Source organism: Hippoglossus stenolepis, chromosome 16 (assembly GCF_022539355.2).
Source record: "Hippoglossus stenolepis isolate QCI-W04-F060 chromosome 16, HSTE1.2, whole genome shotgun sequence".
Lineage (NCBI taxonomy): Eukaryota > Metazoa > Chordata > Actinopteri > Pleuronectiformes > Pleuronectidae > Hippoglossus > Hippoglossus stenolepis.
The window spans coordinates 11,860,133-11,873,989 of record NC_061498.1 but is presented as its reverse complement, the minus strand read 5'-3'; the positions used below and the strand labels follow the sequence as shown (position 1 = coordinate 11,873,989).

Genomic DNA, 13,857 nt, shown 5'->3' with positions numbered 1-13,857 from the left:
AACTGACCTAGAAACAGGTACATCATACCCCCAAACCATTAAACATGTGCACCGCCCCTTTCTTTATCTACTTCACACACACACTATGCAGGTTGTATTGACTTGCTTTAAACCATAACAACTACACTTGTTTAACACTTATACACGTCAACCATATCCCGGAAACCAGTTCTTAACCTAAAAAACAACCTAAAGTCCCCACAGTGTCACTGGGTAGAGGTTATTTGTCCACACACACACACACACACACACACACACACACACACACACACACACACACACACACACACACACACACACACACACACACACACCTCTGATGATGAAGCGGCGGTCTACATAAAAGCACATCAGACATTAAGATGGGGGAGTGAGCAGCGGACGCCACAAAGGCTCAATAGCTCTCTGTGCCTCGGCCCCCTTTTTTTCAAGCACTATCTCTTTTATGAAACGGATCTCTTTACAGTGTTAAGATTCTGACTCGCACAATGTGGTATCATTATCGTGCACTGATTCCGGCTCTGCCCTAATCAGTCATGACAAGAGCGCACTACCATTCCGTCTCTTCAAGCAGCGCTGAATCAAACATAATGCATCCTCATTATCTGCTGCTGATTGTGAAGCAGCACCTTTGTATATTAATGGGGAGTGCATGAAGGTGGATGTAGACGTGGTGGCTAATCTAACCTCGGCCGCTCGCTCACTCACCCACGTCGTGCTCGAAGTGTTTGCCACTGAGTGACAGGCAACACAGAAATTAGGTTACGTGAGTGTCCTTATTCAACAGAGCAAGAAACACATGGAAATGACATTATATATTGCTTGTTTATTAGATAAATGTGGCTTGGGTTATAGATGTTATCGACTTGTGGGCAAATGTAGACTTTATTAATAAAGAAAATGAAAGATACGTGAACTGCATACAGAATGTGGAATGTCCTTTGGATGTAAAGTTGTATCTGCATGTTGCAGCTTCCAGTCACGTGAGCTTGTGTGTAATGCGGCGTTCGTAAGTCAGACCAGCACTCGACCTGTCACAGCGTAGCAAGGTGATTTTTACAGCTAAGTGTTTTTGCCGTTGCCTCTCACTGGCAGGTTTACACCCCGGTTCCCTCAGCTTTCCATTTGTTTAATTCTCCAGGTAGAGGTTAGGCTGCTGCTTGGCAGAGCACACTCCGTCCAGCCCACTTCCCAGTGTCCTCTCTCCTGGGAAACCAAGACACATCCCATCGCTGCTTCCTCTTTGACTGTCCACCAACAGCACAGTCTCATTCCTCAATATTTATAAAAGCTTTTAACCGGTTGGCTCACATTTTTGAAGTGTTTTTTCTTTGACAAGGTTTGATGAGATTATATTTTTTAGTATGGTTGCTGTGTAAAAGATTTTTGGCAAAGAGACAATGACTGAAATTTACCAAAAATTGCTCAATCACATTCATGTGTGTGTGGGGGGGTGGCTTTTATTGTGATCGTGCTGCTTTGCTCTCGTTGGACTGGCACCAGGAAAGTAGATTTATTTTTGTCCATAGGGTCACTTCCAGGTCAGTTGACTGTTTAAAGCTGTCTCAATTGGACATTAGCCAATCCATTGTCCTCCCTGACTGATCGAGCTGAGGTCCGTCCTTGTTAGATTCACACGTGGAGCCATTGAAGATAGCATTAGCTTCAGCTCAGTACTTTACATCACTTTTATATTTCAGCTTGGGTTCCTTCTTGTCAATAAAACCGTCTCAATTAAGAGACAATTGGGTTATGCGCCATAATTTCTGCTGCTGCACTAAATTTGCATTCTAAACAATCAATACTGAGCTATTAATATTAATCATACTTATGAAAAGATGGTGAGTTTCAGAGATAAGGCCCTCCAGTCCATATAATACCAACATACTATAATTTCAAACTCTAGAATGATGACGGTCAACATGCAATCATTTGTCAAATAATAGTCTACAGCTGCAGGATTCTTGATATTTTTGTTATCTAAAATACATTTTAAACATTTAAGACAATACCTGAACAGTATTTAGAGGAAAATTGGTTGTTTTTAACTGTACAATATGGTATGCGTAATAAATGCATTACCTATAAATGCACACAGACACGTGCTCTTGTGGGAGGGCGTCCTGTCATGCATGGTTTAAAGTGCACATCATAGCAAGACATTTGTGCCAAGGTCAAGCAGGTGCCCGTCCTTATCAGTTGCACTGAGGACCCCTGAGCTTTATAGGTACTAAAGAAAATTATAGGTATTACAGTACAAAAACACTGCGAAATATGGCAGTACAAGGTGCAGGACGTACAGCGGGATGTCCACTAACAAGAAGGTCAGTGGTTCGATCCCTGTGCAAGATACTGAACCCCAAGTTCTCCCTGACAACTGTGCTCCCAGTGAACAAATGGTGCAATAGAAAAAGCTCTGTGTAAAGAAGTGTTGTGTATGAATGTGTGGGAATGGGTGAATGTGACTTTTGCTGTGAGTGGTGGACAAGACTGGAAAAGCGCTATATAAATACAGTCCATTTACCATTTTACAAAAGTACTGCATAAGCGCAACATAAATAAACTAATTATTTTCCCCAAATGATGTTTTAAACTGCCATGTGTTATATATGTGCTATACTTCCTTTACAGTTCATGTCTTTTACTCCAATATATCGACCCCAGCTGGGTAAGTTTCTGGTGCAATCATCACACCAATCTAGAGTGAGGAAACACAACTTAACAAGGTCTTAAACGGTAGTCTAGTCAAACTGATTGTTTGTCGAAATCCCTGGTGAGCAACGGGATCAAGTAAATTACTGAAAAATCTCGCCAACTGCTTACACAGGGTTCTGTCTCCCTCTTTGAGAAAGACAAGCAATTAGGTTTTCTCACACACAGCACTCGGGGATAAGACAGAAAAACACCAAAGTGTTCCTTTCCATCACTCTCATCCGTCCAAATGTTGGGAATTTTCAAGGCAAGACATCTTAAACCAATAACGGCAGTCCCTAGGAACTCTCTCGCTCCGGAGGTACAAAAAGTAAACCTGCATCTTTCAAATACCTACAACATTATTTATACACGACAACAGCCCATTGACTAACAACTATTTAGCATGTTATGGAAAAGCCCCACAGAATCCTTTTGTTAGCGATGGAAACACAACATTTGCCGTGTATTTGATTCCACAGCACTAAGTCAACATTTTGATTTCACATATTTGTCAAGCCTTAATTTTTTCAAGAAGATAAAAATCACAAAAAATAAGTTAAAGATAGTTTGACATGCTAAAAATCTAATGTCAAAGTTTATTGGATCTGAACTTGTTTTGAATCTAATGCTGCCAAACATTTAATACATGTCATTTTTGAGTCACAGCCATTTCTGAATTAGTACTGTATTTTGTCGTTTGGTCATTACTTGGGGTACTTTAAGAAAATTATCTTAATAAAAACTCGCCTCATACATACTGTAGACCTATCTAAAAGCTTATAGCTCATACACCACTTTAACTGCTTTAAAGTAAATCCACTGTGGATATTGAGCAGCTACACAAAATGAAACTTGAAGACTCTTACATCACCTCTGAGTCGGGCTCCTGCATGTTTTTTGTTTTATATCAGTTCAACATTTTAGCAGGAATATTACTGGAACACATGTCTTTGTGATCTGCAAAAATCATTTTAAATACAAAGAGAATGTGACTGATGCTGTTCAAAGTTGCCTTATTTGAGTTAAAGGGATATTTCAGTTGCAGCATATTTTCTTGATTTGTTTGTGTTCAAGTTTAATACTCAGAATATCTTCTCACACTGTAATTCACATAAATTCCATCCATCACATTAGATTTAAGTCCTTCTCTACACAGTGGATAGAACTTCTGAGATAAATTGGGTTATGCGGCTTAATTTCTGCTGTTGCACTGAATTTGCATTCTGAACAATCAATACTGAGCTATTAATATTAATCAGACTAATGAAAAGATGGTAAGTTTCACAGACAATTCACTCCAGTCTATATTATACCAACATACTATAATTTCAAACTCTAGACTGATGAGAACCAACATGCAATAATTTGTAAAATATGACAGCTGCAGGATTCTTGGTATTTTTGATATCTAAAATACAAATATACAAAGTATATTTAAAACAATACCTGAACAGTATTTAGAAGAAAATTGGTTGTTTTTAACTGTACAATATGGGTGTGTAATAAATCCATTACTTATAAATGCACACAGACACGTGCACTTGTGCGTCATGTCATGCATGGTTTGAAGTGCACATCATAGTAAGACATCTGTGCCAAGGTCAAGCAGGTGCCCATCTGTATCAGTTGCACTGAGGACCCCTGAGCTTTAAAGGTACTTAACAACCACATGCAGCGAACGCACAAGTGCATCTGTCTCATTAAAGCCTTCTAAATATTTCATACGGGCCTGTGCTGAGACTGTGACTAAAAATATGTGAATATCTCCACTCCGCTGATAGGGAGTGTTACCCTCATTGCGGTAGATGCGCAAGAAGTCATCAATTCTTTATGTTCGCAGTGCAATCTAAGGGTGACGGATGGCATCATATTTTCTTTCAGCAGTGTAAATATTTGATGTGAACACTTACAACAAATTGTCCCTCAAGGCCAATTACAGTATGAACCCTCTGAAAGACTTTAGATATGATAGGGACTCATCAGCTGGGCTGTATTTTCACTGACACTTTCTCAAGTGTTGAAGAACATTGACATTTATTCCTCACATCCTCTCTGTTTACAGGAGGGACATGTTGGTCTTATTTCCAGTTGGTAAATTTGTTGATAAGCATCAGAAAAATGTGACCAAATTACTAAAAGGAGGTTAAAGAGGCCCGTCACCTTGTCATTATGGTTCCATTTTGTGGCAGTCATGTTGCAATAGGGATGTGTTCAATGTGACCGTTAAACCAGAGCCCTGGAAATACCCCGCCAGCTTGTTTGATACCACTCAGAAGGAAATTGACTGGTTTTCCTCTCATGCCATCTGTGCAGTACGGGTTACACTGTAAACCCGACACACAGGTGCATGATACAGCCTGTTCACCAGCACTTCTCCTGTAGACTAAAAACATTCTGCAGCTCCTACGTCTAGTAAAGGTCAACTGCAGTGTCCACTCACCCTGTGGACATGATAGATAAAACATAATGTAACACTGCAACATATGGCCTTTACCAGCATTACACAACACAAACTATTCTTCAGGCTGATAAATCTGCAACAATGGCCCCACATGCTATATATATATATATATATATAAAAAATCATACTTAGTGTGAAAAGTCCTATAACCCCAAAGCAAGAATTATCTTATCTAGCACTTTTTCACACCCCCTGGTATTTTTCATTTACAAAACTGTCCATACGTAGACTCCTGGTGCGACTTACAGCTCGGCTCCCATGAAAAGAACATGGGCTGCCCTGAAAGCCTACTTTGAAATATTTAAGGGGAGCTCTGACACATACAACGTCCATTATTCTTACAGGTTACAGACGTTGATTTCCTGTACAAAATCAATTTAGACTTTCGTAAATAAACCAATATATTGGTAAAAATATGCCATTGTGTGTTTTTCGCTCATTAAAATACCATTTTCGAACATATGTCTGCACTGATTAACACAAAGCTGTGACTAATCCTGCAGTGGCCATCCTGTGGCGGTGCTGCCCTCAAATCACACGCATTTTAACATTCAAAGTCAAAGACAACTTTAATGTCAATTCTGCCCTATGAGACATATACGGGATTGAAATACCTCTTCTCTCTGATCCGCTGTGTAAACATATACGTAGACAAAGACCACTCAACATATTATTGTGTACGATTGTAGTGCAAAGTGGATTAGTGCAAGGAACACTCAACGTATAGCAACACATTCAACATCTAAGTAGCACAACATAAAAGTACACAACATACTAAGTACTCGAGGGACGTATTAAGTACACAACATAGTACGTGGTGAAAAGGCACAGGGTGGATACGACATGAACTGCTGTACATGATTGTAGTGCAACCGCATTAGAGCAAAAATAGATTGAGTAGTGCAAATACTAAAGTAAATGATCGTTTATGGAAAGTAACGTTATGTCACCTCTTGAAACTTCTCTTCACTGACTTGTATTTTAATAGTACATTGTTACATTAGAAAACAAACAGTGATTTTTAGCTATTTTTTAGAACAGGGCCCCTTTTTTAAATTCAAACACTGCATCAACTATTGTTCCCTATAGTGTTAGTGCTGTGTCTGTGCAGGTGATCTGTGTGGAGGCCTCTTCCAAGTGGTGACTCGGTCTGTGGCGTCAAACCTTGGTCCCTGCATGGAACCAAAGGTGCGAGGGGGCGCTGTCCAGCACACACACACACACACACACACACACACACACACACACACACACACACACACACACACACACCTAAACAACAGGCACATTGTGGTCACTCGCTCTATCAGGGGACCTTGCACTTTCTAAAGCGGTCAGGGGCTCAACTGACCAGCTGAACACCTGCAAGTTCAACAACGCTCCTGCCTCGACTCAAAGCTTTTCTGGGTCAAATAATTTAACGTCCACCACTTCAATTCACCACTGTCACATCAACGCGGCTTTCCTCGAGTGTCATGCACATCTATCCGTCACGACACACACACACACACACAAACACACACACACACACACACACGCACACACGCACACACTCAGACACGTCATTTCTCCAGGATCTATGTGTTGACGCTGGCCTGGTACACTGCTAATTGCGCACGGTTTTGTATTCACGGCCACAAATCACACACAGGCTGAGTGCTGCAAACAGAACTGTCAGTGTCATCCGTCCTTTCAGCTTAATCAGCGCAGGCAGTCATAAGGCCAGCGTTTCCCTGGACCTCTCTGTCAGTGATGCAGAGGTACATCGGCAGGGAGGTGAGTAAACAACGACCTCCAGGGCATCCAACACGCCAAAGCCCCCCGGAAATATATTTCTCTGCCAAGGTAAAAACGTTACTTCAGTCATTCTTGGTCTTTTTTTCCCCCCCTTCAAGACAATATCCGGCATTTATTCCATTTGTTACACAATGCACTGCAACACTATTTGTGTCGTAAAAATCTGCGTAAAACAGCAAGTCAACCGAGTTCCGGTGGATTTTGGGCTTATGGAACTTTCGCTCTACAATCTGCCTCTCACCAGGTTACATAGGAGACACCTCCAGGGCAATACCAGTTTGCCTATTTAATGCTGCGCCGTGCTCCCAGTCCTCGCACTGGCTGGACGTCATATTTCCTCCCTCCTTTTTATAAACTGTTTCAGCCGGTGTCAGTGAATTGTCTGAACCGTGCGAGGATCCAGATTCAGGCGAGCGGCGCCGCTTTGTGAACTTTTAAACCGTGCGCATGCACACGAATGCGTCGTAAGCGCAGTCCTTACCTCGCAGGGCACGACGGCCAACATCACAAGTAGGAACATGGCACTGAAGAGATGCATCCTGGTCGGAATGATAGCGTCCCGCAGCCGACACCAGTTCCCCGCTGCTCTCTCTCTCCCTCTCTCTCGCTCGCCCCCCACGTTCTCGTCCCTCACTGGGGCGGTTTCTTCAGACACACCGGGATCCCGTCAACGCTGTGTCGGCTGTGCGCCACCAACCTCATCCCCGGGACGCACGGCAGCCCTCTGTGAATCCGAGACGCGACCGGCCGCGTGTCTGCTCTGGAGCATACACAGACTCTCTCTTAATCTGACGCTCCAGTCCAAGAACCAGTGTTGCGAAACTCCTCGGATGCTGGTTCACCCCCCCTCCTCCTCCTCTCTCCTCTCCGTCCGGCGAAAAAAAGAAAATAACTGCGACTGAAGCGGAGGAGAGAGGCGCAGAGGTTGGAAGGTGACTGCTGTGCTTTCAGGGCGCCGACGCTAGGAGCAGCACGGCTGTGCTCGCGAGGAGAGCCCAGTCAAAGAAGTGCCACTCCGTGATGCAGCCGAGCTTGGCCGTGCGTGCGGGCGTGCGTGTGCATGTGAGGGTGAACGCAGGAGAGAGAGACAGGGGGGCGGAGGGGCGGGGAGGGCTGGTGGGGTGCACTCTTGCCCCACAGACAGACAGATGGATGCATGTAGGACATCGCTTGCAGGGCTTCTTGCTCCACACAATATTTCCCCTGCACCTCCAGAAAGAGTTGACATTTGGCACCGATAATGTCTTCCTGTGAATGTCTCTGTGTCACTGTAAATGATCGAGACATATTAATACCATCAATTCAGCGCTGACGCATATCCAATTAGAATATGCCAAAACAGAGGGATTCTTTGGGGTTCAGGGAGATGATAAAGATTATTCTCGCACCGCTTGCAAAGGAGATAATGAAAGTCGTTAGCCAACATATATCATTAAATGGTGGTTTATCATTCTAAAAAGTAAACTCCACGCCAGGTGAGGTTTGGAGCAGCCTCTCTATGTTTATGGACAGTAGGGTGTCCATGTGTCACCATGACTGGATGTTTGTGGGCCTGTGATTCCCCTGCTTTCTGACAGGCTGTGTTTGTGGCTGCTGGCGATTCTGAATTAGTTATAAAAAAAAATAGAACAGCCTCTGCAGCCCACTCTACCTCCAGCTTGGCTTAAAACAAACTTTGTTTCAAAGGCAAGTGCTCAACATTCAACCTGTGGGGAAGCCATTCAATGACTGACCACTGTGAAGAAAGCTGAACCTATAAGGACAGAACATGAAAAGAACACTGTTGCTGGGAAAAGTGTGTTCAGCCCTCCCACTCCACAAAATCACATGAAGCACCACATATAGTTAACAGGACGAGCTACTGACATGAGATTTGTGTATTTCGTGACAACTGGTGTCCAATGCACTATTTTGCGTATTTCTTTAAAAGTAGCATTATACATAAAGTTGCATTTGTAAAAATCTGATTCTTTATTTCATTTGTCTGTATAGAGTCAGACCTGCATACTCACTCAGAGCTTTTCTGCTACAAACTCTGAAACTGTAAAAATCACCTGCAGTAATTTAGCCACGAAAAATAAAAAACTGGCTTCGGGACTCAGTCCAGAGAACCCTGAAGCTGTTCACCTGTTTATTCAAGGTTAAGTGAAGCTTGCAGAACCCCAACCTGGAGGATCAGTTATTGTTGTTGTGAACGTGCTGTTGTCCTGATTGACGACGTCTTTTACGCTGATGAGTCCCTGCCACCGTTGCTATAGAGCACTGCTTGCCTGTTTATTCAAATTTTATTTGTAATGGACATAGCGCATGACCAAATCGCACCATATTCGATACCCAAATTCCTATAGCCCCTTAACAATACCCTTGCCAAATGTGAAGGTGAAAAGATGAACGTTTCTCAAAATATGCGAGCCACATGCAGACGGACAGAGTGACAGAGATGTTTGGAATTATCAGATTAGATATAGTAGATGTATACCATGAAACCCCTTTTCATAAAGCAGTAGTAGGGTGAAAGTTTATCTTTATAGGACATGCAGGCGGTATGGATGAAAGTGACAAATTACTTATACTCAGGATAACCCTCATACAGAACTGTGGGGCGCCTGTTGCTTTTATAGTTTATTTTTATTGGAACTGCATAATAACCTATGTTTATTCATTGTGCAACGCCCTGATTGTCACACTTTTATATTTTACTTCCATTTGGGTTATGTTTTTTTAATCCCACTGTACCCTTTTTTCTTGAAGGTGACCTATTTCTAATGTTTAGTGGTTATTCTTAAAACCTAAACCCTGTCGTTCCACTCTGACACGGCCTTTTTTTTTTTACACGCATACAACAGTGGGATTAGTTTATAATGCATTCAGAAAGGATTTCACATCCCACTGTGTGATGGCTTGTGTCTCCCAGCCCCTGCCCCTGCATGGATGAGCTGAGGCCTGACATTCTCCACCCTGCTGCTGCCCTCAGTGGCATGGTGCACACCCCTCTATTTTCCCAGCAGGAAAAACCAAGAGGAGGTGAGATTAGTAGCTGAAGGGGAGACAGGGAGGGGTTGTCTGCATAAAAGGCTGAAGAAACGAAGAATGCAGGAATTATTCCTGCCCCCCTGTGCTGTTGTTTTCACCACAGTTCATATTTTACTGTACAATCCTGGATTGTGCCTCTGCTCAGATTCCTACAGTAGAGCATGACGCTGAGAATAATAGAGAAGCCCAGGGCTGCCAGGGTGAGTAAAAATGATGTTGAGTCATTGCGTTGGGTCAGAGAGCTACTGTGTTTAATGGTCATGCTGAGGAGATACACTCTACTAACAGACTCCTCCCTTCTCATGGTCGCTCTCCTCCGTCTCCATCCCTTGTTTCTGAGGTGGATGCAAACAAAGCGTGACCCATTTGTCAAAGATGCAGCAATTTCCCTTTTTGTCCCCAAGTCAGGCCAAGAAGGCCAAGAGAAAGGAGGAAACAGACCTTCAGGGCTACTGTGTGTTCTTCGAGGCTGGCAGGCATTATCTCGCTCTCTCCCTGTCACCTCACATGTGACTGCACTGAGGCAGATGTGGCATTGAAATCACCAGTTTTTACACGTTTGTGGTTTAGGCCATTTTCTGCCTCTGAGAGGTCAACTCCTCTGTCTCTGTCACGCCACATCTTCTCATTCTTACCGCCTGTATGTTAGTGATTGTCATTTGTAGCCTATGTTTGACTGTATTTCATGCTTTATTACTTAATCTGTCTTTCTCTGTTATTCAGTGTGTGTCTCTCTGTGTGTGTATGTGAGTGTTGCTAATATTTGAAGTGATTCAACATTTGAAGTGGCCTGAGGACTAAATTTAACCACCAGCACTGCTTCTTTGTGTGTGTTTGTCTCTGACTGCCTACAGGCACTCTGCTTTTCAAAAAATAAGGTTCTTAAGTGTTAAAATACAGTTTTGATGTGCCATCGGTGCCAAGCCTGTCATTAAATTGATTTCCAGGAGTTGATTTGATGTACTGTTTTGCTGCTATATCTTTCGACTTAGAAGTGTGTTGCATTTGATTCAAATTCATTTTCTATTTGGTCTCCTTCAGTATAACTAAATCACAAAATAGATACTGCACAAAGCAAAACATACTAGCACAAGTTATTAAAGAGAGAAAACACGGTGCATCATAGCAGTTCCCCGAGCAGTTTAGGTCTATGACAGCATAACTAAGGGGTGGTTCAGGAATCATCTGAGCTCTACTAACTATAAGGTTTATCAAAGAGGGAAGTTTAAAGTCTAACCCAAATATAAATGTAGTCCACTCTTGAAGGAACAAAGGAAAAACTTTTACTTGTCCTTTTGAGACAGGATGTGCCTAGTTTTCATAATATTGCCTGGAGACTTAGCGAGTCAAAGGACTGTGTTGGTCAAAAATAACTTCGGGGATCTTTACAGTAGAGCTGGAGGCAAGGTAATGCCATCCAAAGCAACTATATGATCAGATAGTGTTTGTCGGAAGTGTTCAGGCTCAAGTACAATAACATCAGTTTTGTCTGGATTTAGAAGTCGCCAAGCTTCTGTTTCTGTAAGATATTGCTGAAGTTTGACTACCTTTCCTCTAGATTTATAAATAAGTACAGATGAGTGTCATCTGCATAGCAATGGACATTTATTTGTGCTTTCAGATAATAGTGGCAAAAAAGAAGAATATATAGGGTGAAAAGTATTGGTCCCCAGCACTGATCCCTGTGGAACTCCATTACTAACTTGTGTGGGCATGGAAAGGTCAGTACTAATAAGCCTGTATCAATCTGATAAACCAAACTAGTGTCATGCTCTTTGCAATTAAAAGATTTTGATATACAGTGACAAGTAAGATTTAGCAGGATGAGTATAGAGACAAGTCCATTGTCTAAGGCCATGAGAAAAGGTTTGTAAACTTTCACCGGTGCTGTTTCTGTGCTCTGATGTAGCCTAAATCTTGACAGAAAATCTTCAAACATACCCTTCCTATGCAAATACCAACATAATTGGTTTGCAACAGCTTTTTCGAGGATTTTAGAAATGAAGGGGAGGTTGGGTATGGCTTTATAATTGGCTAAAACATCTGGGTCAAGAGTAGGCTTTTTAAGTAGAGGTCTAATTACTGCACCCTTAAAAGCCTGTGGTTCGTAGCCTGTTAATAAAGATAGATTGATTAGCTCTTGCATGGGAGAGTTGGTTGTGGTTTAGCTGAAGAAACTGTTGAAATAAGCTTAGAGAGATCTATAGGAGAGAAGCAGTCTAAATATAAATCAGGAGCTATGGTTGATTCCCAGGCTACTAGATCTAATACTGTGCCAGGTGTGGGGAGGAGGTGATGACTTTTTTCTCTGATGGCTATAATTTAATTTGGAAAGAAGTTGATGAACTGATTACTACTGTGTAGCTATTAGAAAAAGAAACCTGGCATTACATAGAGCTGTTTATATGTTAGTACACTATCTTCCCAGGCTACTGAATTGGTGAAGTCTGCTTTAAAGCACGTGTTTGTTTATCGTGGAGCTGACCTTCTCTCATTCACCTCCTTGAGTGTTGAGTGTTGTGCACAGCAAGGTTACAGCGCTATCAACAAGATCATCAATTTGTGTGGGAGTAAAGTTGAGATAGAAGTTCTCCACTGGGTCGACACATGGCAGTGGAGTAAATAACAAAATAATTCTTGGCTTAAATTTGGTTACAGCCTTATCAGCTACACACCGACTATAATGGACATTTTTCCCATCTATGTGAACTCAAACATTATTTAAAAACGGTCCTACAGAAGACGGTTTTCAATTTCTATGCCATATGTCAGAATAAGATTGTGATTATAACCGTGAATGGGTTCATTTACATGTGGAGAGAAGCCAAATGATAGGTGATTGGACGTACTGTAGTTTCTATGGGGTTTTGAGTGGATGACAGCTGTGGTGTAAAACTGCAACTCTGCCTGTCTAATTAACCGTTTCCAATTAAAGGACATGGTGAGGTCATGGTTTACACTTTCCTTTTTCTTTAAAAACTCTTGTTTGATTCATTTTCTTCCGAGCTTCTTGAGATTAGGAGTCATCTTATCATTCAGTGTTTGGGTATACACACTTGCATCCATAGTGCTATAAATGTACCCTCACACACATATCAGCACTCTCCCACCTCCAAGTTTCATGGTCGACACTTTGCATTCACTCTAGTGCTACTGGCCATTCCTGTGCTAAACATGCTTGACCCCATCTGATTCAAACATGGTTCCATCTGAATGTGATGCCAATATTTTCAGGTTCTCTGGCAAAGTGCAATCTTTCCGTTTTGTGCAGTTTCGTGAGGCCTTCATGCTGCCTTTTCACAGTTTGAGCTGTCAGTGAAAACACCAATTTCCACAAATAATCCTTGCGCCAAGTTATAAGCACATACCTGTTACTGTTTTAACACAAGTTTGTTTATAGTGAATTGTGAATAGCTTCATTTTTGAGGAATGTGACCGCATCTTCTGTTATCGGTACTTCCTGAACCCTCTTGAATCACTGCTACAGGTTACGTACTGTAGACTAATGGTTCTTGACTTGTTCAGGCAATTCCTTACCATGTTGTGAAACTCTGCATTCAACCCAACCCAGGCCAAAAGTGAAGCTAGTATGTTCACAGGTTATTTTATAACTGTGTTTATTAGCAACATCAGTAAACTGACTTTTTCTTCAGTGGACACAGGTGTAGTAACCTTTGTCACATTGGGATTTTATTTTGGGGCTTGAATCTTGTTTATAAATTAAGAAATAATACAATTAATGTAAGATGACTGAGTTTTCAATCATTTAATGCACAAGGCTGTAGCCATTTTTTTGCTTTATTGGAAAGCACAGAGAATTTTAAACACTGAGAATGAACTCATGGAGCAGAGCTGGAACAAGAGGAGCTTAG

General features: G+C 42.0%; 1 protein-coding gene across 2 annotated transcripts in view; it reads right to left on the bottom strand.

The window, feature by feature from the left end:
* Positions 1-13,857, bottom strand: part of olfm2a (olfactomedin 2a) — a 55,617-nt gene that overhangs the window by 38,890 nt on the left and 2,870 nt on the right. Inside the window, exon 1 of one of the 2 annotated variants that reach the window (XM_035180476.2) lies at positions 7,434-7,990. The exons of the other annotated variant lie outside the window; for it this stretch is intronic. Within the exon in view, the coding sequence (XP_035036367.1) occupies positions 7,434-7,490 (57 nt within the window). The 5' untranslated portion in view covers positions 7,491-7,990. Of the gene's footprint in view, positions 1-7,433; positions 7,991-13,857 lie in introns of those variants that run through there. 2 annotated transcript variants of the gene reach the window in all.